Source organism: Cnephaeus nilssonii, assembly GCF_951640355.1.
Source record: "Cnephaeus nilssonii genome assembly, chromosome: 8".
Taxonomy (NCBI): domain Eukaryota; kingdom Metazoa; phylum Chordata; class Mammalia; order Chiroptera; family Vespertilionidae; genus Cnephaeus; species Cnephaeus nilssonii.
In genome coordinates, this window is record NC_137079.1 from 93,137,634 (window position 1) to 93,163,509 (window position 25,876).

Consider the following 25,876-nt stretch of genomic DNA (forward strand, 5'->3'; position numbering starts at 1 on the left):
GGGGGAGCTACAGGAGGGCGGCAGCGAGCTACTGGCACACGGATTCCTGCGCAGGGCTACTAGTTTATCATATTAGGAATTAAAACTGGAAATATTTTTAAAATGTTATTAATTCATTTACAAATAAAACCCGTCAAATGTTAAATAACTTTTATGAAAAATAACGTTTTCTAAAACAAACAAAAAAATGAAAAAGGCACTGTCTTACATTTTTGCAAATGTCTTTAATATGTGGTTTAATAGAAGAGAGCTGAATTCTCATATCTGCTTTTGCATTCAGTCTGTTAGCACAAATCACGCAGCACTGAGAAACTCCTCAGTAGACTCAGGAAAGGAGAGTAAAAAAGGCAAATCATGTCTTAGTATTAAAAAAACAGCTTGGATCTTGAGTATCCTTCAAAGGGCTCAAGGACTTCCCCAAATCACATTTGAGAACCACTGCTCTAATCTCCCTATTTTACATTTAAGAATACTGGATCTCAAGGAGATTAAGAGAGAAATCCAAAATTAGATGTCTTGCTAATGATAGAATACAGATCCTAGGAGGTATTTCTCACTTCTCTTGGTTTAGGTTCCCAATCAGAAACCTAGGAAATATACCCTAATAACCTGTCCTGTTCACTCTAATTAAAAGGACTATCACAATATATTACCAAAAACCTTTTGTCTTAGATAAAACAGAAGAGAAAAATCAACAAACATGATATATTCTACTACAGGCATATAGTGTTAGCATCTGAATTAGGATCTGTATTTGAACTGAAACACTAAGGCAAATTCTATTGCACTCCATGCAAGTTGATAATGACAAACTACACAGAAAATATCATAGTGAAATATGGAAAGCAGATTAATCACAATATCACCATTTAATACATTTTCTGAGTCTGGAATATAAATCATAATACAATCCCAGGAAATTTTTCATACGTACTGGCTGAAAGGGTGGTAAGCATATTAAGAGACTGAAAACAAACTGGTAATGATATGGGACTTTTTAGATAAAATGGAGTTGCTCTGAAATACAGGTATTTTTCATTCTCTGGACCTTATTTTGTCTTTTTTTTTTTTTTAATCAGTTAATCTTGTTCATCCAGAGATGATTTCCTTTGTATCCTACCAGATGGTCCAAATCTTCTTTAAATGGATCATAACCTTGTTCCTTTAAACAACGTAGTGCCCAGAAAAGCTGGTCCAGTGGAGGAAATTCTTCCCAAGGAACCCACTCCCAACCTAAAAAAGAAAGATACCAAATCAACTTACTTAATTTGAAAGGAAACAAAGGTTATTTATTTTGGCAAGTTAACCTATACTTTAAAAATTAATTAAATTTAAAAATAATCACCTACCTATAAAAGAAGGTACAATAGTGATGCTATGCAAATAATTTGCATTTGGAATGATGATCTTAAAAAGAAAATGTAATCATTTCAAATATGCCATTATTTGAACATGAAGCCAAGTTTACAAGATCCACACTGTGGTAAAATCCAGATTTAGTTTGATTCAATTTTCATTTAAATATCTGGCTAAACAAAATGCACAGAACTTGATATACTAGAGCAGTGGTCGGCAAACTCATTAGTCAACAGAGCCAAATATCAACAGTACAACAGTTGAAATTTCTTTTGAGAGCCAAATTTTTTAAACTTAAACTTCTTCTAACACCACTTCTTCAAAATAGACTCGCCCAGGCCGTGGTATTTTGTGGAAGAGCCACACTCAAGGGGCCAAAGAGCCGCATGTGGCTCGCGAGCCGCAGTTCGGCGACCACAGTACTAGAGGGTACACTACATTAAAATATACCAGTTTCCTCACCTAAAATATTAAGGTAGATTACAGAATTTCTAAGCTCTCCTCCATCTCTTAAAAAAAGTAATGGAAACTATACAGAGAATAAAAAATATTCTGTGCCACAGTATATCTTAAGATTGAAAGACAAATATAGAGAGGACTCATTTCTTTAAGCTATTTTAGCAAGAAAGATATTAACAGTGTCTGTTAGTTTAAAATACATGAAATCCTAGAAAAAAATATTCTAGGGAAATGGCATTTTCTTTTATTTAAGTAACATAAAGCACAAATGCTCATGATGGGTGAATATATAAATACTAGAGGCCTGGTGTACGAATTCATGCACAGGTGGGGTCCGGCCGGCCCGCCCCAATCGGGGCCCATTGCCCGGGCCGGGCAGCGGGAGGGGCCGCAGGCGGTTGGCCGGCCACCCCCACCCCGCACCCCCACCCCCAATCGGGGTGGGGGAGGCCTGTCGGGAGTGGGGATGGCTGGGGGGAGGGGCCGAGGGCGGTTGGCTGGCCCACCCCGCCTCCTGGTGGAACTCCTGCTTGAACTCCTGGTTGAGGGGACAATTTGCATATTAGCCTTTTATTATATGTATACTCCATGTTCTAAATAAGTTTATGAATACATGAATATATCTATGTATAAGTACTGTTTCTTCCATTAACTATTTCTCTGGCTATAAATAGAACATGTAGTTTTACTCTGGGAAGGCAGGGAACAGATAATCCATGAAACTGGAGTAAGTTCAGGAAGGGCTAATTAGCAACTGTGAGCACACACTAACAGAGAGAGGAGAGGGGCAGGGAGAGGGGCAGATAGATATTGCCCAACAAAGTGTTGCAAGATGGTAAATTAACTGAGTCTCAAGAGAGCTGTCTGTTAAGTGTATCCTATCTCCTAGAAAAGTATCTGGATGACCCTCTTAATGATGATCAGTTGGTTGGAGGAAAGATGCAGTAATTGGTAAATTGAAGCAGGACATCCAGATCCAGGACCTGATAAACATGGGACAGAGACTGTATCTCTACCTTATAAATAAAATAAAGACTCACCAAGCATTGCACCTTGGTTAGGTTGCAACTGGGAAAAAAGAGAAAATAATTTCTGCTATATTATTACTAAGAGATGGAAAGAGGAGCAAGTGTTTCTGACCAACTCTGATTTGATGCTAGTAACCTTGGGGCTTATAAAATCACACCGATTGATTTGAGCTTACTAGCATGTCAGAGACTCAACAAAATGAAGGCGGACAGCCGAAACTGGTTTGGCTCAGTGGATAGAGCGTCGGCCTGCGGACTCAAGGGTCCCAGGTTCGATTCCGGTCAAGGGCATGTACCTTAGTTGCGGGCACATCCCCAGTAGGGGGTGTGCAAGAGGCAGCTGGTCGATGTTTCTCTCTCATCAATGTTTCTAACTCTCTATCCTTCTCTCTTCCTCTCTGTAAAAAATCAATAAAATATATTTTAAAAAAAATGAAGGCGGACAAGTTCAAAAGGTTATGTAAATGAATAAAAAGAATCACAAATATATATAAACTACTTAAAATTACTATATTTTAGGGGGGAAGAATACATACAGTAATATAGTAACAAAGTAGAATAGTAATTTTTTAGAAGTTATTTAAAAAGTAGGCCCTCGCCAGGTGGCTGCAGTTGAAGCATGGTCCTGTACACCAAAATGTTGCGAATTCCATTCCCAGTCAGTGCACACACCTAGGTTGTGCATTTGATTCTGGGTGTTATGTATGTTTCTCACATCAATGGCCCCCTCCCCTCCCCTCCCCTCCCCTCCCCTCTCTTCTCCTCTCCCTTCCTCCTCTCTTTCTAAAAATAAATATATCCTGGGGTGAGGATAAAAAATGTTTAAAACAAAAAAGTAGGCCAATCTAGATACTATATTAGAGAACCTCACAGGAAGAGGTTTGCTTGCATATTCATTCCTTTGTTCCTTTCTTCAACATATTCTAGCACTGATTACAAGCCAGGCATAGTGTCAGGCCTGGAAGAGTCAAAGATGAATGAGCCAAAATGTCTGTTCTTTATAGATTCAAAGTTCATTAAAGGAAGAAAAGTATGATCTGAAGTTGAATTATTGAGCTAAATTTGAGATAACTTCTGAGCATTAGTGAAAGATATCTAGAAGGCAACTAGAAATATAAGTCTGCAGCTCAGAAGAGCAAGATGAGAAGTTATTATTTGAACCAGGGTTTGCCAACTCAAATCCCTCCGAAGGCCAGACAGGGCAGGAGAACGACTGAAAAATGGAACGAGGGCCCGCAGGGTGAACGACACCTGTGACTAAAGGCTGTGGTAGCCAGTGACTTTGGAGCTTTATCCTAATGTCCTGAGTGATAGAGATGAGAGAATCATCTTTGTTATCCATAAAACACCCCTTTCAACCATAAGTTTATGCTAATAAGATGACTGGTAGCTGGGGGCCCCTAGAAAGCTTGAGGATGGGGGCTGGTTACCAGAAAGACCAAGGATTGATTAGAGGGTTGGAACTTTCAGCCCTACCCTCTAGCCCTACCTTAGGGGGGAGGGAAAGGGAGATTGAGATAATCACCAATAGGCAATATTTTAATCAATCATAAGTTCTTATGTAATGGAACCTTCATAAAAACCTTACACAACTCAGTTTGGAGAGCTTTCGAGTTTGTAAACACATCAAGATGGTGGGAGGGTAGCATGCCCACCTGGAGAGGGCATGAAAGCTCCTTACCCCTCCCAGACGCCTCACCCTATGCATCTCTTCCATTTGTCTGTTCCTGAGTTATATCCTTTATAAGAAACTGGTAATGTAAGTAAAACATTTTTCTGAGTTCTGTGGGCCATTTTGGCAAATTATTGAACCTGAGAAGGGAGCTGTGGGAACCCCTGATGTACAGTTATGTGGTCAAAATTACAGGAGGCCAGGACTTCTGCATGGTGTTTGAAGTGGGGCAGTCTGTGGGACAGAGCTCTTTAACTTTTGGGATCTGAGGGCAACTCTGGATAGATAGTGTCAGAATTGAATTGAAATATAGGCCATCCAGTTGATTTTTGGAGAGTTGGAGAACTGGTTGGTATGAGGGGAAAAAACGTATTTGGTGTCCGAAGTTTTGTGAGTAAAAACAACTCAGCTCAGACTTTGCTAGTTCATTTTAGGTGATTCCAAGTAGTTACTTTTTTAAAAATGTGTATGACTCAATAGACTTTCGGGTAGAACATTGCTTCTGTTCATTCAATCAAATTAATCTCTAAAACAGGTTAGATATGATTTATTCATTCTATAAATATCACTTCCTCCAGGCTTTTGTATACATGTCCCCTTCTCAAAGGCCGTTCCTAACACGGCACACATGCACCACTATCCTTACACAGTTTTTCTTTCTTATTCCTTATCATTACAATTATAAAATATCTGCTAACTTGCCGCCTTTCCCCCTACTAAGTTGTAAATCCCAGGAGGGCAGGGACTTCTATACACCACTGTTTCTTTAGTGCCTGTCTAGAACAGTGTCCAGCACACAGTTCTCAGTGGATATTTATTGAATGAAAAGAGTCTTCCGTAAGAGAAAAGAAATGAAATATTTCCACTACATGAGACCACTTGAATAAAGTTTCATATGGAAAATAATATAATTAGTAAGTTTGATATTTTTCTCTTTAGTTCCTTTTCTCATGGAGTTTTATCAGATTTGAAGAGATGAAACATGTAAACCCTTTAGAAGAATGCTTAACATGGAGTAAATAATAAACATCAGTTATTGCCATTAAAATTTCCAGAGCACACAATTCAACACAGAGGAACAGATAACTGTTTTGTCAGGTTAATCATTCTCTATAAAAGAAAATTATTACCTCTCTTGCACAGGTGAGAAAACTGAGAAAGACACATTAAATGTTATACTTAAAATTATACTTTGTAAAAAAATTAAATACTAAGAATAAAACTAACATTTACTGAATACTTACTGTGCTCACTAGGTTCTTAAATGTATTAACTCATTTTCCCCTTACAACAACCCATCTGAGGTAGTTACTATTATCACAGATGACAAAAGAGGCATAGAGGATAATAACTTCTCCAAGATCACACATTTCTAAGTGGAAGCATCAAAATGCAAACCAACTCAGGCGCCAGTTCTCTTTCCTGTTATGTCCTTGTGATTCCAGGATTTAAGTATATCTATATTTCTATGTGAAGAGAATCTATGTGGCAACATAATGTAATATTCCTTCAGAAGATATACTAGTACTTGTCTAAATTTTAAAAAATGCATTACTAAAGATAATTCTCTTACTTTCATTTTTTTCAGGCTCTACATTCTTAGGTTCTGAATCATGAGTCACATCCACCTCTCCTTTCATTAGTATAGTGACATAATGGTAATTCTCCTTCTCAATGAAAGAATTCACAACAGAGGCAAAGCGAACATTTTTCAGGTGAAGAGCTGCTTCTTCCCAGGTTTCCCTTTGAGCACATTCTTCCCAGCTTTCACTGGAAAACAGAAACATACTACTGTATTCAATTCTATTCATTTAATTTGTTTTTGCCAGAAATACTTGGCTAGATATTCCTAGTGTAAAGCAAAAATAACTGTAATTGGTTCATTCTTTAAACAATAAATCAAACCCTGCCTTTGACATTCTGTATATCCTGTATCTAGTTATCAGGAGAGAAAAAGGACTTCATATTGAATAACAAAAAGTGAACATTTAGGATGGTGGCCAGAAGGATGGCAGTGAGGGAGAGAGAGTGAGTGTGTGTGTGTGTGTGTGTGTGTCTGAGTGAGGGACAGCATACTTTCCCACGGTCTGGGTGGTAGTTGTTCTGCTGTTTAGTTGTGGTTTTGATGTGGTTGTGAGAGGCAGCAAGTATAGGTGATTACCTATGCCGCCATCTTGGTTTCTCCCTAAATTTTTGTTTTTAAGTGAACATTTAGTCAATTCAGTACTAGTTCAGATGCCTGGAAGCATTATGCAACCAGGAAACAGTTTGGTATATTAGTTAAGAGCACAGGCTTTGAAGTCAATTAGACCTAGGTTTGAGTTTGAAGTACATTACTTCCTACCTTGGATAAGTAAAAAGAGAAGAATGTTAGTTTCTCATGGGGTTGTTGTAAGTGTATCAAGAAGTGGACTATGTCTCTTGCCTATAGTCTCAGAATTTCAGTTTAAGCCTCAAAATTGAGAACAACAGGCAGTATGCAACTCTAAATTACAGAGGACAACAAAAGAGCAAACATGCCATGTGAACTCTAGGGTTTGCTAAGAAAGGGCGGACTACTCACCCTTCCCAGTCTACATTGAAAATCAGGAGATCTCTGGAGGGAGAAAAGTTGTGAGTTTTCACCTTGGTAGGAATGTTTCTCTTCATCCTGATGAGGGGCCAACTCTGCCCCCAAATCAAGTGAGGGAACTCCAGGAGAATTGGTCCTGGAGACTGCGTGTGACTCTCATGAAGGAGATACTGGCCGTGACACTCCCCTGCTGAAGACCTGCACGGTGAGTTGCAGAAACTCACAGGCCTATCCCAATGCATCAGAGTAGAGGTGGCAGGAGGGTTAAGAGCTCTTGGGTAAGTCTGAAATGTATCCCTTGGTGTGTAGGGATGCATGTGAACACAGAAGCTGATACTTATCCCCATTTTGGAAATTTGGAAGGAAGGAGACTGGCTAGAGCAGCCCACAATAAATGAGCAAGGAAAAAGGGCAGCAATGAACGCATTATTCCCATTGTGAATTTCCTATGGGCCAAGCAGGAAAAAGGGCAGCAGTGAATGCATTATTCCCATTGTGAATTTCCTATAGGCCAAGCAGGAAAAAGGGCAGCAATGAACGCATTATTCCCATTGTGAATTTCCTATGGGCCAAGCAGGAAAAAGGGCAGCAGTGAATGCATTATTCCCATTGTGAATTTCCTATAGGCCAACAGACTGCTGGGTATCCCAGCAAAAAGAAAACGTAGGGTAGTATGCTAAAAGCAAGAGCTAGCAGAGGGGAACTAGTGTCATAATAAGTCAGTCACCTATGTCAGGGAACTGTGTGGTGTAGAAATCTTTGAAAGACTTCCAGACAACCAACAAACACATCCTGAGAAGAGAGCACACGGATGAATAATGTACCCAGAGAGCACCAATTGATGGATTATAGCAGCACCAGTCCTTAAAAGGTTTGCCCACTTCCCTCCTTCCCCAATATTCTGTAGAAGTAAAGAAATTAGAAACAGTGAGGAGTAAATGGAAAAAGAGCAAAACAATGGCTCACACCTCCTTTCCCCTCACAGATCAGAGATAAATACTCGAAAGTGGATCATAGGGAAAACGAAGATGGCGGCATAAGGTAAACACCTAACTGTTGCCTACCACAACAATTTTGAAACTACAACTGGAAAACAGAGCGCACACCATCCAGAACCACCGGAAAGCTGGCAGAGTGGAAAACCTATAACTAGAGAAAAAAAGAGAGGGGGACACTGAGCCTCAGGAGCTGTGGAGGTACGGAGATCCGTGAGTGCGGAAAGGGCGGGCGGCTGAATACACAGCAGGCTTGCTCGCAGCCCACGGAGAGGGAGGGCAGCAGACGCTGCATGGCTAGCTTTCTCATTTGGGAGAAAAACAAAACCTCCCGACTGCACTGAAATCCAGCTGCAGTCGGGGAGAAACTGGTCTGTTTGGCAGCGGGAGAGGCTCGAAAGCTGCCTTCTCTCAGAGGCGCGCAGCCATTAATTCGGGCACGGAGAAACCTGCCCTCTTAGGGCGGCGAGGACGGAAACCAAGTTTGTCTGCACCATTCTGAGACTCCGCCCCATCCAAGCTGAGCACAGCCCTCCCAGTGGCTGGATTTCTCGTTCGGGAGAAAAACAAAACCTCCGGTCTGCACTGAAATCCAGCCCCAGCTGGGGAGAAACTGGTCTGTTAGGCAGCGGGAGAGGCTCGAAAGCTGCCTTCTCTCAGAGGCGCGCAGCCATTAATTCGGGCACAGAGAAACCGCCCCTCTTAGGGTGGAGCAGATGGGAAACCAAAGCTTGTCTGCGCCACCCTGAAACTCCGCCCCATCCAAGCTGAGCACAGAAGCTCTCCCAGCGGAGACACTGCTGATCCTCACAGCCAACTGGCTTGGAGATCAATTCCCGCCAGTGAAACCAACAATCCCAACCACTCTGAACTCCAGTTTCTGGGGACACGCGGGGGGACCCAGACGCCTACGGGACTCTCGGCCATCGGTCGGAGAGTGAGAGTGACTTTTCTGTCGGTGTGGACGACACCAGATTTCAACCACTCTCATAAGGGACACATTCAAGAGGCAGACTCAGTGAGCACCAAAGCCCTACTGTGTCTCCAGCACAGCAATTCTTCCGTTATAGACAAAGCAGGCCCTCACAACCAATGGGACCGGAGGTCAATTCCTCCCAGTGTACCAACAGCAATCAGGGCTTTTAACTACACCAAGATTTTCCACTCAGCCCACAAAGGGGAGTACCAAGAGCGACCACCTAGAGTGATTGGGGAAACTGAGCTACCGGCCCCTATAGGTCACCGACCACACAAAGCCACTCCATCAACACAGGGAGGCAGCCAAAATGTGGAGACATCGCAGTATGTCACAAGTAGGAGAGATAGATGAAAGCAAACTAATGGACGATACAGTGTTCAGAACCATATTTATAAGGTTACTCAAGAATCTTCTAAAAACCGCTGATAAACTTGAAGAGACCTTCAAGGACCTTAATGAGAATACCAAAAAAATGGAAAAGGACCAGTCAGAAATTATGCATACACTGTCTGAAATAAAGAATATACAGAGTAGACCACCGCACCCGAAGAGTCAAACCAAAGATCTGGAATATGAGGAAGAAAAAAACACCCAACCAGAGAGGCGGAAGGAAAGAAGAATCCAAAAGTGTGAGGATAGCATAAGGAGCCTCCAGGATGGCTTTAAGCGTACCAATATCCGAATTTTTGGGGTGCCAGAAGAGAGAGAGCAAGATACTGAAAACCTATTTGAAGAAATAATGACAGAAAACTTCCCCCACCTGGTGAAAGAAATAGACATACAAGTTCAGGAAGCGCACAGAACCCCAAACAAGAGGAATCCAAAGAGGACCACACCAAGACACATCATAATTAAAATGCCAAGGGCAAAAGACAAAGAGAGAATCTTACAAGCAGCAAGAGAAAAACAGTTAGTTACCTACAAGGGAGCACCCATACGACTGTCAGCTGATTTCTCAACAGAAACTATGCAGGCCAGACGGGAATGGCAAGAAATATTCAAAGTGATGAATAGCAAGAACCTACAACCAAGACTACTCTACCCAGCAAAGTTATCATTCAGAATAGAAGGGCAGACGAAGAGCTTCACAGATAAGAAAAAGCTAAAGGAGTTCATCACCACCAAACCAGTATTATATGAAATGCTGAAAGGTATTCTTTAAAAAGAGGAAAAAGAAGAAAAAAGTAAAGATAAAAATTATGAACAACAAATATCTATCAACAAGTGATTCTAAAAATCAAGTGAATTCAAAATCTGAGGAACAGAATAAACTGGTGAACATAATAGAATCAGAGGCATAGAATGGGAGTGGATTGATAATTCTCAGGGGGAAAGGGGTGTCTGTGTGGGGGGTATGGGAAGAGACTGGACAAAAATCATACACCTATGGATAAGGACAACGGGTGGGGGGGGAGGGAACCGGGTAATGGGGAGATCTGGGGGGAAAAAAGGAGAAACAATTGTAATAATCTGAACAATAAAGATTTATTTAAATTAAAAAAAAAAAGAAAGAAAGTGGATCATAATTGCCAAATGTGATTTATTTTTATAATCAAGAGACAGGAAAACAACAGAATTTACAGGAAATATCATGAAGCAGCAGAAATGGGAAAAACAAATTATGTTTGAAAACAACAGGAGAGCCAAAACCGGTTTGGCTCAGTGGATAGAGCGTCGGCCTGCGGACCGAAAGGTCCCAGGTTCGATTCCGGTCAAGGGCATGTACATTGGTTGTGGGCACATCCCCGGTAGGGGGTGTGCAGGAGGCAGCTGGTCGATGTTTCTCTCTCATCGATGTTTCTAGCTCTCTATCCCTCTCCCTCTCTCTCTGTAAAAAATCAATAAAAATATATTTTAAAAAAAAAAAGTAAACAACAGGAGAAAATAAAGCCATTTCCTGGGGTCTTTTCCTAAAATTTAGCCCACTCAGTATAACAGTTATACTGTATAAAGGTAAGTAAAAACATACATGTGAAGAACTTAGCATGATATCTAGCACTTAGTAAAACTCATTACAGTCCAATGTTGGCTCTTATCAGTCAATAATTCAGTCAAGACTTCAATATTATCTTGTGTTATTGTTAAGATTGCTATCTCTAGTCATTTATCTAGTAATTATACATTCAAAGTAGAGCTTAGTTTGTGATCTAATTTTGTCTAATGCACAAAAACAATTTACAAAGTTATATGATGTGCCATCTGGGCAACTTGTTTCTTCATCTAGAAATTTTATTATTTATTAACTGATGGTTTACCTTAATTCCCTGATAATTATAAACTTACAGATGCTTTTTAAATTCTGAAGACCATTAAAAAATTCCATATGGTAAAGATCATAAGAATTCCATAGTTTATAAAGAACGAAGTCTGATTAAAAGGCACTAGGATCAGAGAATTTGAGATCTTGCTCTCCAGCAAATATCATCAGTTTGGCTCAAATAAACTCATAAAATTTCTCCAAAAAAAAAAGCTCACTAGTATAATTTCCCTACTTCTACCATTTTATAAAAATAGGTGAACCAGGGGATTCCAAAATGCTGGTGGAGTAAGTGGAAACTACACTAACACTCTCCCAGGACCAAACTGGAAATACAATTAAATTACAGAAAAACCACCCTGAAAAATCAACTAAAGACCAGCTGGAGAGAACCCTGAAAATCAAGGATGGAAAGTGAAGACCACATAGAGACTGGTAGGAAGGGCAGAGGTGTGAAAGGGCTGGCCGGACTCCCACAGACAGCAGCTGAAGTTCCAGAGGGACACCTCGGCTGTGGGGGGTTCCCATTGAGAACTCTGAGTCTAATCCCCAAGCTGGGCTCCCCATCCCAGAGCACCAGAGTGAGAACAGTGCCCACTTAACATCTGGCAGTGAGAAGAAGCAGGGTGGCTGTCTGCCAACAAGAGATAGCTGGAAATGCAGGCACCTCTTAAAGGGCCAATGCATAAAATTTCATGTGCAGCCACTCTCCCTGGGCTCTGGCAGAGGGAGCAGAAAGGACTGGAGCAGTGTGAGCAAAAGTCAGGACTCGGGGCACTGGGCTTGGAGCTCAGGGGGCAGCCGCCCCAGTTTGCTGTGCTGAGTCATTCCTCAAGCTGCAGAAGACCTTTGCTATTCAGGCAGTTTTTGCCTAAGGGGAAGGCAAGGCCTCACCCTGTTGGAAGACCTCTCGCTCCACCCTGTAGCCCAAGCATGTCAAACTCAAAGGCTCACACGGGCCAAATAAACAAGGTTTAAGTTTATGTGGGCCGCAAAAAACAAAAGCTTCAATTTTCATAAAAAGTAGGTTTATTTTGATAGAGACATGCTGAATACAAAGGGCTAAAATAAATGAGTAATCAATAACATAAAATAACAGAACATTTTAATAAAATTAATACTTTTTCTTGAACATTAACTTACCAGACCCTGAATAACTGCACAAATTAATAAGAGTAATGCAAATAAACCTATTTTTCTTGTCCTCCGAAAGTGAAACATTTCCTGTTGCGCACACCAAACAAGTCAGTCCAAGACTAATGACATGGCAATTGGCTGCTAAAATATTCACTGCTAGTATTAATGGAGAGAAAGGGTACGCCTGCGCATAAGGCACGTAAGGGAAATGAATGCAATGTGATTATAGTAATCAGTCATTAGCAAACGTTGTAGTTCGTTATTAATAATTATGTGTAACAGGTTATTGTAAAAATTAAGTTACGAAATTTTTATTAAAACTTTTCTTACATACTATCATATTGGCTGGGCTCCAAAAATATTTGTTGTGGGCTGCATGCGGGCCACGAGTTTGACATGCTTGCTGTAGTCAATAGCCTAAGGCTAATCAAGTCTGAGTGTCAATGGGACTGCAGGCAGAGGCAGGTCTCTGGAGGCTTTAAGTATTTGTGTGATCTAATCCTGGGCACGAAATTAGGAAAAGCAGACCGTGGTGCACACCATGGTCCTTTCCAAAGGCACTCAGCCCCAGCAGAGGGAGCCACAACCTGTGGGTTGCTGATAGCTCCGAACAGGGGAATCAGGGCCCGTCACAAACAGCATCTGACATTGTCCTGCACTAGAGATTGGAAGTTGTAGCAGATCTACCTAATAGGTAGCCAAAATGGGGAGACAAAAAACAAACCTCAAATGAAAGAACAAGAGAATTCTACAGAAGAAGAGCTAAATGAAATGAAGATAAGAAATTTATCAGACAAAGTATTCATAATAATGGTGGCAGAGATGCTCACCAATATGAATAAAGATATAAAAACTATGAAGAACGACACAGCACTAATAAAGAGCACATTGGAAGGAATACACAGCAGATTAGGGGAAGCCAATGATCGGATCAATGAATTAGAAGACAAGGTAGGAAAAAATCACTCAATCAGAAAACCAAAAAGAAAAAAAAATTAAAAACAGGGGACAACTTAAGGGAGCTGTGGAACAACATGAAACATTATAATATTCACATCATTGGAATACCAAAAGGAGATGAAAGTTAGCAAGGGATAGAAAACGTGTTTGACTAAATAATGGCAGAAAACTTCCCTAACCTGGTGGGGAAAAAAAAGTCACACAAGTTCAGGAGGCACAGAGAGTCCCAAGCAAGAAGAACCCTAAAAGGCCCACGCTCTGATACATCATAATTAAAATGCCAAAAATTAAAGACAAAGAGAGAATCTTAAAGGCAGCAAGAGAAAAGCAAACTGTTACCTACACAGGAGTTCCCATAAGGCTGTCACCTGATTTCTCATCAGAAACTCTACAGGCCAGAAGGGAATGGCATAATGTATTCAAGGTAATGAAAAGCAAGGATCTGAAATCAAGTTTACTATATCCAACAAGACTATCATTCAAAATTGATGGTGAAATAAAGAGCTTCCCAGACCCCCCCCCCCCAAAAAAAAAAGGCTAAAGGAGTATATAATCACCAAACCATCATTGCAAGAAATGCTAAAGAGACTGGTGTAATGAGAAGAAAGAGAGAGAGAAAGAAACATTGGTACAGAATTAAAATGGCAATAAATAAGTACCTATCAACAATAACCTTAAATGTAAAAGGGTTAAATGCTCCAATCAAAAGACATAGGATAGCTGAATGGATTCAAATACATGACCCAATTATGTGCTGTCTACAAGAGACCCAACTCAGAACAAAAGACACACAGGATGAGATGAAGGGATTGAAAAAAAGTTTCCATGCAAATAGAAACAAAAAAAAAGCTGGAGTAGCAACCCTCATATCTGACAAAATAGACTTCAAAATGAAGGCCATCAAAAGAGACAACAAAGGTAACTACATAATACTAAAGGGATCGATGCAACAAGAGTTTATAAACCTGATAAACATATATGCACCCAGTACAGGAACACCTAAATATATAAAAAAAACTTCTAGAGGAGTTTAAGGGAGGGATTGATAGCAATACAGTCATAGTAGGGGACTTTAACACCCCACTGACTTCACTGGATAAATCTTCCAGACAAAAAATTAACAAGGAAACAGTGACTGTAAATGATACACTGGATCAGATGGATTTAATTGACATTTATAGACCACTTCACCTCAAAGGTATAGAATGTACATTCTTCTCGAGTGCACATGGGTCATTCTCAAAGACAGACCACATGTTAGGGCACAAAACAAGTCTCTACAAGTTCAAGAAAATTTAAATCATATCAAGCATCTTCTCAGATCACAATGGAATAAAATCAGAAACCAACTAAAGCAATTACACCCAAAAACATTCCAACACATGGAGACTAAATAGCATGTTATTAATCAATGAATGGGTTACCCAAGAGATAAAGAAATAAAAAACTTCCTGGAAACAAATTAAAATGAGCACACAACAACCCAAAATCTATGGGACACAGTGAAAGCAGTCCTAGAGGGAAGTTCATAGCACTACAGGCCTACCTCAAGAAACAAGATAGAGATCCAAGATGGCGGCGTAGGTAAACATCTGGGCTGCTGCCATCCACAACAATTTCCAAAACTACAACTAAAAGACAGAACGTCTATCACCCAGAACCATGGGAAAGCTGGCTGAGTGGAAGCTCTACAACTAGACCGAAAGAGAGGGGAGCAAGCAGGGCACAAACGCTGAAACACTGAGGTACAGGGGAGCGTGCGCGATACGGGCTGGCGGCGGAACCCAGCTGGCGCGGGCATTGCTTTCTTCAATCCGAAGAGAGACAAGTTCCCAATCTCTCTGAAATCCAGTTTCTGGGGAGAGACTGGGCTGTCTGCCATCGGGTCGGAGTGAGGGTGGCTACTAGCGGAGCTGCGTGGAGGTACAACTGTTGGCTGCGCTGGGGCGCGAAATGCGGGGACACGGTAGGAGGCGGCTCACTGCCAGTCATCACTGTTTGCCACGCCCTAGCCTAGTGACGCACTGAGACTCTGCCCCGCACAATCTACAAACACACCCAAGCTCCTAGCAGCGGCTTTTGCATATGAATGGCCTTCTCTATTGCAGTTTAAACTAGTAAACTTGCAACCCGGTGCAGACAGCTCCAAAGCCTCCAAGCTCCAAGCAGGGAGGAGAGGACAGAAGTTCTCACTGTAGCTCCTGCAGGGTAGCCTCAGACAGTAGCTGAACTGCACCCCATTGGAGATCCAGAAGCCAGTGTGACACACCAGATTTCAACTCCTCACATCCATAAGTGACACATTCGGGAGGCGGACTCAGTGAGCACTAAAGCCCCACTGAAATAAGTCCTGTACCATAAGCGTGTCTCCAGCGCAGCAGTGCTTCCATTATAGACACAGCGGGTCCTCACAGCCAATTGGCCTGGAGGTCAATTCCTCCCAGTGTACCAACAGCAATCAAGGCTTAACTACACCAAGACTTTGCACTCAGCCCACAAAGGGGTGCACCAAGAGCAACCACCTAGGGTGATTGGGGAAGCTGAGCTACCGGCCCCTATAGGTCACTGACCACACAAAGCCACTCCATCAACACAGGGAGGCAGCCAAAATGCGGAGACACCGAAGCATGTCACAAATAGGAGAGATGGAGGAAAGTAAACTACTGGACAACACAGTGTTCAGAACCACATTTATAAGGTTGCTCAAGAATCCTCTAAAAACCGCTGAGAAACTTGAAGAGACCTCCGAGGAACTTAGTGAGACCTTCAAGGACCTTAATGAGAATGCCAAAAAAATGGAAAAGGACCAGTCAGAAATTAAGCATACACTGTCTGAAATAAAGAATATACAGAAACTCAACTGTAGATCACTGTACCCCAAGAGTCAAACCAAAGATCTGGAAATAAAGATCTGGAATATGAGGAAGCAAAAAACACCCAACCAGAGAGGCAGAAAGAAAGAAGAATCCAAAAGTGTGAGGATAGCGTAAGGAGCCTCTGGGACAGCTTTAAGCGTACCAACATCCGAATTTTTGGGGTGCCAGAAGAAGAGAGAGAGCAAGATACTGAAAACCTCTTTGAAGAAATAATGACAGAAAACTTCCCCCACCTGGTGAAAGAAATAGACTTACAAGCTCAGGAAGTGCACAGAACCCCAAACAAGAGGAATCCAAAGAGGACCACACCAAGACACATCATAACTAAAATGCCAAGGGCAAAAGACAAAGAGAGAATCTTGAAAGCAGCAAGAAAAAAACAGTTAGTTACCTACAAAGGAGTACCCATACGACTGTCACCTGATTTCTCAACAGAAACTATGCAGGCCAGAAGGGAGTGGCAAGAAATATTCAAAATGATGAACAGCAAGAACCTACAACCAAGATTACTCTACCAGGCAAAGCTATCATTCAGAATGGAAGGTCAGACGAAGAGCTTCACAGACAAGAAAAAGCTAAAGGAGTTCATCACCACCAAACCAGGATTACATGAAATGCTGAAGGGTATTCTTTAAGAAGAGGAAGAAGAAGAAAAAGGTAAAGGTAAAAATTATGAACAACAAAAAGACATCAAATACCTACCTACCAACAAGTGAATCTAAAAATCAAGTGAATAAAAAATCTGAAGAACAGAATGGACTGGTGAATATAATAGAATCAGGGACATAGAAAGGGAGGGGATGGACAATTCTCAAGGGGAAGGGGGTCTGAGGGGTGCAGGAAGAGATTGGACAAAAATCTTACACCTATGGATGAAGACAGTGGCAGGGGGTAAGGGCATGGGGTGGGGTGGGGAATCAGGTGGAGGGGAGCTATGGGGGGGGGGGGGAGAGGAACACCTGTAATAATCTGAACAATAAAGATTTATTATAAAAAATAATAAAAAATTTGGCTCTCAAAAAAATAAAAAGAAACAAGATAAATCCTATATAATAAAATGGTAATATGCAAATTGACCCCAACGGCAGAACAACTGGGAACGACTGGTCGCTATGATGCACACTGACCACCAGGGGGAAGACGCTCAACACAGGAGCTGCCCCATGGTGGTCAGTGCGCTTCCACAGGGGAGCACCTCTCAGCCAGAAGCCAGCTCATGGCTGGCCAGCGCAGCGGCAGTGGCAGGAGCCTCTCCCGCCTCTGTGGCAGCGCTAAGGATGTTGGACATCCCCCCGAGGGCTCCTGGACTGCCAGAGGGATGTCTGACTGCCAGCTTAGGCCTGATCCCCTGGGGAGTGGGCCTAAGCTGTCAGGCAGACATCCCCCAAGGGGTCCCAGACTGTGAGAGGGTGCAGGCATGGCTGAGGGACCCCCCAGAGTGCACGAATTTTCATGCACCAGGCCTCTAGTTAATAATAAACTACAACTTAAAGAATTAGAAAGAGGATAAGAAAAGCACAAAGTAGATAGAAGGAAATCCTATATAATAAAGAGGGAATATGCTAATTGACCATCACACCCTCACACATATGGTGGCACCCACAGCCAATAAGGAGGGAATATGCTAATTGACTGCCACACCCTCAAAGATGGCAACGCCCACAGCCACAAGATGGCGGCACCCAGTTCCCTCAGCCCCGCCAGGGTGGCAGGTGCAGCATGGTGGGGTCCGCCCCCAGGCAGGTCCAGCTGCTCTGCATGCCTGCCTCCGGAGCCCCCCAGTCCCCTCAGCCCCCCAGCCGCTCAGGGCCGGCCCGAGGCGCAGGCAAGCCTCAGATGGTGGTTGCCCAGCCGCTCTGGGCTGCCAAGGCTCAGGTAACCAGGGCCGGCCGAGGCTTGCGCTGCCGGCAGTGGCAGCAGTAGAGGTGTGATGGGGTGTTGCCTTCCCCTGATCGCTGGGTCGCCTCCCGCCCCTGAGGGCTCCCGGACTGTGAGAGGGGGCAGGCTGGGCTGAGGGACACCCTCCCTCCAGTGCATGAATTTTCAGGCACCGGGCCTCTAGTAATAAATGTTAGACCAGAAATAAATGATATAGAAGCTAAAAATACCATCTAAAAAAAAAATCAATGAAACCAAGAGCTGGTTCTTTGAAAAGATAAATAAGATTTATGAACCATTAGCCAGATTCATCAAGAAACAGAGAGAGAGTCTGAGCGAGTCTCTGCAACTATCTCCTCATGGTGTGACCCCGGAGCCTCGCTCTTCCCGGGGCGGCGGTTGCAATGGCAGCAACAGGAGGGAGCAGAAGCGAGCGGGCGGCGGGCTTCATGGAGAGCAGCAGGCGCCGGAGCAGAGGTGGCGCTTCCTTCCCAGTACCTGGGCTCCAGTGACCCAGGCTCCCACCTTGCCCCGCGACGGAGCGGCCGCCGGCTCCGGGACTGACTGGCCTCACTGCCCACCCCAGCTGCTGCCTCGCCTCCTGACACCCCTGCGCCCAACTCGCCAGGGCCCCACTCCCTGGCGGGGTGGCGGCAGCCGGGCCCCGCCGCAGTGTCTGGAGCAGAAGCAGGCACCAGAGCCCGCCTCTACGATGAAGTTCAAGCCCAACCAGATGAGGACCTACGACCAGGAAGGCTTCAAGAAGTGGGTGGCGTGCCTGTGCTTCCGGAACGAGCACGAGGATGAGGTGCTGTTGGTGAGCAGCAGTCGGTACCCAGACCAATGGATTGTCCAGGAGGAGGAGCCTGGCGGTGCTGCCATGAGGGAGGTTTATAAGAGGCTGGAGTCAGGAAAATTAAGCAGACTCCTGGGCATATTTGAAAACCAAGACCAAAAGCACTGAACATATGTCTACGTTCTCATTGTCACTGAAATATTAGAAGATTGGGAAGATTCTGTTAATATAGGAAGAAGGAGAGAGTAATTCAAAGTAGAAGATGCCATCAAAGTTCTCCAATGTCATAAGCCTGTGCATGCAGAGTATCTGAAAAACTAAAGCTGGGTTGTTCTCCATCCAATGGGAATTCCACAGTCCCTTCTCTCCCAGACAATGACACCTTGTTTGTAACTGCTGCACAGACCTCTGGCTTGCCATCTACTATAAGACAGAATGGGAGGGCATCTCCCACCATGTGCAATCTCATGGGGAGAGGCTTCTTTATCTTCCTTGGCAAACATCTGAGTGACGCTTACAAACTGTCTGAATTTTCCATACAAGGTTTTCAAGCAATTTGCATGTTTTCCAGATGCTTTTGAATCATTTTTTTAATAGTGTAAAATATTTTAATAAGCCAAAGCCATTTTTTTAGATGCCTTAACTATGTCCCCGACCCCATCCCACCCTCCGTGTTATTTTGGTTGTCATTTTTTTTTTTTTCAGTTTTTTGTCCATTTGATGTCGGTCTGTGGTTTCTGTCAGATCACCTTACTTGTGAGTATGTTTTATCACCCCAATTTGTTTTCTCATTCACAGCATTAATGTATTCAACAAATCCTTCTGTTGTGGGGATTTACAAAAATAATTGATATTAAAGGGAAAACTTTTTCATAGTAAAAAAAAAAAGAAACAGAGAGGACCCAAATAAATAAGATTAGAGACAAAAGTGGAGAAGTAACAACTGATACCACAGAAATACAAAGATTGTAAGAAAATGCTGTAAACAACTATATGCCAACAAGCTGGACAATGAGAATGAAATGGACAAATTCCTAAAAATAAATAAATAAATAAATAAATACAATCTCCCTAAACTGAATCAGAAAACCTGAATAGGCCAACTTATACAACTTAATAAAAGGAAGATAAATGATCCAATAAAAAAACAGACCTAAATAGAATCTTTTCGAAAGAAGACAGAAGGAAGGCCAAGAGACATATGAAAACATGCTCAAAGTCAGTAATTATCCGAGAGATGCAAATCAAAACGACAATGCGGTACCATCTCACACCTGTCAGAATGGCAATCATCAACAAATCAACAAACGACAAGTGTTGGCGAGGATGCGGAGAAAAAGGAACCCTCGTGCACTGCTGGTGGGATTGCAGACTGGTGCAGCCACTGTGGAGAACAGTATGGAGTTTCCTCAAAAAACTGAAAATGGAACTCCCATTTGACCCAGTAATCCCACTTCTAGGAATATATCCCAAGAAACTAGAAACACCAATCAGAAAGGATATATGCACCCCTATGTTCATAGCAGCACAATTCACCATAGCTAAGATTTGGAAACAGCCTAAGTGCCCATCAGCAGATGAGTGGATTAGAAAACTGTGGTACATCTATACAATGGAATACTATGCTGCTATATAAAAGAAGGAATTCTTACCATTTGCAGCAGCATGGATGGACCTGGAGAGCATTATGTTAAGTGAAATAAGCCAGGCAATGAAAGAAAAATACCCCATGATCTCACTCATTTATGGAAAATAAAGAACATTATAACCTGGTGAACAAAAAGATAGATACAGAGGCAGTAAAGCACCGAACAGACTGTCAAATTACAGCGGGAAGGCTGGGGAGTGTTGGGGAGGGGGGGAAGAGATCAACCAAAGGACTTGTATGCATGCATGCATATAAGCACACCAATAGACACAAGACACTGGGCGGGTGAGATGAGGGCATGCGACAGGGGGTAGAGGAGGCTGGGGGAAGGTCAATGGGGAAAAAAAAAGAGGAGATATATGTACTACTATATGTAACACTTTAAACAAAAAAATAAAAAATAATTTTAAAAAACCTGAATAGGCCAATAACAACTGATAAATAGAAGCAGTAAAAAAAAAAAAATTCCCAGCAAACAAAATCACTGGTCTGTAATACTTCATAGGGGAGTTTTACCAAACCTTCAAAAAGCAACTAACACCTATCCTCCTCACACTATTCCAAAATATCCAAGAAGAGGAACACTCCCAAGCTCTTTTTATGAGGCCAACATTATCCTAATTCCAAAACCAGATAAAGACACTACAAAGATAACTACAAGCCAATATCCCCAATGAACATAGATGTTAAAATCCTCAACAAATTATGAGCAAATCAGGTATAGGAATATATTAGAAAGAGCATACACCACAACCAAGTGGGATTTATTCCAGGGATGCAAGGTTGGTATAATATTCCGCAAATCAATAAACGTGATACATCACATAAACAGATTGAAAGACAAAAATCACATGATCATATCAATAGACGCAGAAAAAGCATTCGACAAAATCCAACACCCATTTTTTATAAAAACTCTCAGCAAAGTGGGAATAGAGAAATCATATCTCAACATAATTAGAGCCATATATGACAAACCTACAGCCAACATCATACTCAATGGGCAAATACTAAAACCATTTCTCCTAAGAACAGGAACAAGACAAGGATGTTCGCTTTCCCCACTCTTATTCAACATAGCACTGGAAGTCCTAGCCACAGCGATCAGATAAGAAGAAGAAATAAAAGGCATCCAAATTGGTAAGGAGAAAGTAAAACTCTCATTATTTGCAGATGACATGATATTGTACATAGAAAACCCTAAAGACTCCACAAAAAAATACTAGTTTTAAAAATGAATTTGGCAATGTAGCCGCATATAAAATTAACACCCAGAAATGGATGGCATTTTTATACACCAACTAGGGGCCCAGTGCACGAATTTGTGCACCTTGAAAGGAACTGTAGGCTGCAGTGGGCACAGAGGCAGGTCTCGGCCCATCCTCTGCACCCCCGCCAGCCCCTCCCGCCACGGTCTCTGGTCCCCCGTCTGCCAGCAGCCCTGCTCCCACCAGCATCACTGCCAAGCACTGACGGGACCAGCCCTGCTTGCACCTGCTGACAGCGCAGAGCGATTGGGGCCGGTGCCAGCAGCAGGTGCGAGTGGGGCTGGCGCCTTCAGCAGGTGTGAGTGGTGACTACTACCCCAATCGCCCCTCAGGAGCAGGGGGAGGTGGAGAAGCCCTCAGGGACGATCGGGGCTTGCAGCCGCCACTCGCACCCGCTGACAGCGCTGAGTGATTGGGACCGGAGCCGGGTGCCAGCAGCGGGTGCGAGTGGCGGCTCCAGTGCTGGCAGTGGGTGCGAGTAGGCCCAGCGCCGGCAGCAGGTGCGTATGCTGGGTGAGAGCAAAGACTTTTCAGTAACCACCAGAGGCTCGCCCCGATGACAGTGACCGGTGCCCACCTTTGTCTGGCGCCCCCACTCACCGCTCCACCATCCCGCCGCAGCCAATGCCCACCATGTTCCACGCTCTGCCGCCTGCTGCCCATGCCCACCATGTTCTGCACACACACCCCTGGTGGTCGGCGCACGTCATAGCGAACAGTTGTTCCATTATTTCGCCATTCGGTCTATTTGCATATTAACCTTTTATTATATAGGAGGATAACCAATTCTCAGAAAGAGAAACTCAACAAACAATCCCATTTACCATTGCAACAACAACAAAAATAAAACACTTAGGAATAAACTTAACCAAGGAGGTAAAAGTCTTGTACTCAAAAAACTATAGGATGTTGAAAAAAGAGAGAGAGGAAGATATAAGCAAGTGGAAGAATATAGTGTGTTCATGGATTGGTAGAATTAACATCATTAAAATGTCCACACTATATCCAAAGCAATCTACAGATTCAATGTAATCTCTATTAAAATACCAGAACTAGAATACTCCAAAAATTATATGGAACCAAAGAAGTCCCTGAATAGCCACAGCAATCTTGAGAAAGAAGAGTTGGAGGGATCACAATACCAGATATCAAGTTATACTACAAAGCCACTGTAATCAAAACAACCTGGTACTGGCACAAGAACAGGTATATAGGTCAATAGAACAGAACAGAGACCCCAGAAATCAACCTAAGCCATTATACTCAATTAATATTTGAGAAGGGAGGCAAGAACATACAATGGAGTCAAAACAGTCTCTTCAATAAATGGTACTGGGAAAATTGGACAGATACATGCAACAAAAATGAAAGTAGACCACCATCTTACACCATACACAAGAATAAACTCAAAATGGATAAAAGACTTAAATTTAAGTCATGAAACCATAAAAATCCTAGAAGAAACCATAGGCAGCAAAATCTCAGACATCACTCATAGCAATATGTTTACCCACACATCTCCTAGGGCAAAGGAAACGTAAGGAGAAAATAAACAAATGGGACTACATCAAAATAAAAAGCTTCTGCACAGCAAAAGAAACCATCAACAAAATGAAAAGGGAGCCCACTGTATGGGAGAACATATTTGCCAATGATACATCTGATAAAAGGTTAATATCCAAAATATATAAGGAACTCATACAACTTAACAGCAGGAAGACAAACAATCCAATTAAAAGATGGGCAAAAGATCTGAACAGACACTTCTCCAACGAAGACATATGAAAAAATGCTCAAAGTTACTGATCACCAGAGAGATGCAAATTAAAACGACAATGAAGTATCACCTCACACTTTTCAGAATGGCTCCCATCAACAAATCAACAAACAACAAGTGCTGGGGAGGATGTGGAGAAAGGGAACCCTCGTGCACTGCTGGTGGGAATGCAGACTGGTATAGCCATTATGGAAAACAGTATGGAGTTTCTCAAAAAATTAAAAATGGAACTGCCATTTGACCCAGTGATCCCACTTCTAGGAATATATCCTAAGAAACCCAAAACACCAATCAGAAAGAATGTTTGCACCCCTACGTGCATAGCAGAGCAATTTACAATAGCTAAGATCTGGAAACAGCCCAAGTGCCCATCAGCAGAGGAGTGGACCAGAAAGCTGTAGCACATTTACATCATGGTTTACTCTGCAGCAGTAAAAAAGGATCTTTTACCCTTTGAGACAGCATGGAGAGACCTGGAGAGTATTCTGCTAAGCGAAATAAGACAGAGAAAGACAAGTATCACATGATATCACTCATATGTGGAATCTAATGAACAAAATAAACTGATGAACAAAGGGAATTAGAACATGGAACAACAGACTGGGGAATCTCAGGGGGAAGGTAGGGGGAGGGGGGAAATTAACCAAAGAACTTGTATGCATATATGCATAACCCATGGACTCAAACAATAGGGTGATGAAGGCCTGGGGTTGGGTGGGGGGACAGCTAGAATGGGTCTATGGGGGAAAAAGGACACATGTAATACTTTCAACAATAAAAAAAATTGGTGGACCTATATTCTTCCACATACCATGGGGAAAAGGGGGCGGCAGGGTTAGCGTTAGAGACTGTAAAATTTTATTAACCACATGCATTATGTGCCCTTCCTTTGATATCCACTGGTACAAAATGGTAAAAAGACATTTTCAAGACAACTGGGGAAATGGCAAAGACTGGGTATGATGTTAAAGCATTATTTTGTTAGGTGTGAAAATAATATTGTGGTTATGTTTTTAAAAGTTTGTTCCAGTTACATACTGTAGGGGTGGTATAATTGGATGTCTGCAATTTGAAATAGTCCGGAAAACAAGGGGTGTGTGTCTGCGGGAGAGCAGTAAAATGAGACAAAAACAGACTGAGTGATGGGTACATAAAGATTCACTATTTTCTCCACGTTGTATACTAAAGGAAAAGAAGCACTGGGTCTGAATGCTTTAGATGCTATTTATCTGATATTAACTTGAAACTTATTCTCACTTAAAGTGAACCTTTTGGGCCAAAACCGGTTTGGCTCAGTGGATAGAGCGTCGGCCTGCGAACTGAAAGGTCCCAGGTTCGATTCCGGTCAAGGGCATGTACCTTGGTTGCAGGCACATCCCCTGTGGGGGGTGTGCAGGAGGCAGTTAATCATGTTTCTCTCTCATCAATGTTTCTATCTCTCTATTCTTCTCTGTAAAAAAATCAATAAAATATATATTTTTTAAAGTGCACCTTTCTTCAGTCTGTGTAGAATTGCCTCTAAACTGCCCATCTTTGTCTGATATATCAACAAATCACAGGATGTCAAAGAAGAGAGGGACTGTCGAGAGTACTTGGTTTTCCTTCTGCATTTTAAAGATGGGGAAACTGAGCCTCAAAGTTCCACTAGTCCGCAACTGGACCTACACAGGCAGGAGCCAGTCAATATCCCTGCGTGCGTTTACAGTGCAAACGTCTAAACTGGCAACGCTGGCCGGCTCCAGGTTTATAAACACCGTCTTCGTCCTCTTCGGTGGAAGCACCAAGAAAACACATCTCACAAACAAGCGGGTAAGCAGCGCGGGGATGAAGCACGAGGCGAGGACCCCCTTTTTCCGCCCCCATCCAGCCGCGCGCCCCCTGTCGGCCGGCGCCTACGCGCTCCGAGAGAAGCACAGGGCGCACGCGCGACCAAGGACGCCGCGCGGCACCGGGAACGCGCAGGTCCGCTCGGGCGCGTTCCGCCTTCCCCAGCCGGCCCCGCGGCTGCTTACCCGAACTCCAAGTGACCCCCGGGAAGTTGGAAACTGCCAGCTCCGAATGACCCCTTCCTCTTTCCCAGGAGGACACAGCGAGGATGCCTGCAGCTGGTCACCACAACTCCCACCCCGACTCCGGGCCGGCGCGCCCGCGCCTCGGCCGCACCCGGCATGGCGCACGAGGACCGCGAGCCGCGTCCCGGTGACGTTCGCCCCGCCCC

The 25,876-nt window shown here is 43.0% G+C and overlaps 1 protein-coding gene and 1 pseudogene across 2 annotated transcripts; one reads left to right on the plus strand and one right to left on the minus strand.

Moving 5' to 3' along the window:
* Positions 1-204: 204 nt before the first annotated feature.
* NUDT15 (nudix hydrolase 15) lies at positions 205-25,876 on the minus strand. The gene is made up of 3 exons (XM_079779621.1): positions 25,671-25,876; positions 6,089-6,285; positions 205-1,233 (listed from the first exon to the last, which is right to left on the minus strand). The coding sequence occupies exons 1-3, from the start codon at positions 25,826-25,828 to the stop codon at positions 1,076-1,078; spliced, it is 513 nt and encodes a 170-aa protein (XP_079635747.1). The 5' UTR covers positions 25,829-25,876; the 3' UTR covers positions 205-1,075.
* LOC307104445 (diphosphoinositol polyphosphate phosphohydrolase 2-like) lies at positions 18,882-19,546 on the plus strand (annotated as a pseudogene). Its single transcript has one exon. The product of its transcript is annotated as a diphosphoinositol polyphosphate phosphohydrolase 2-like (transcript).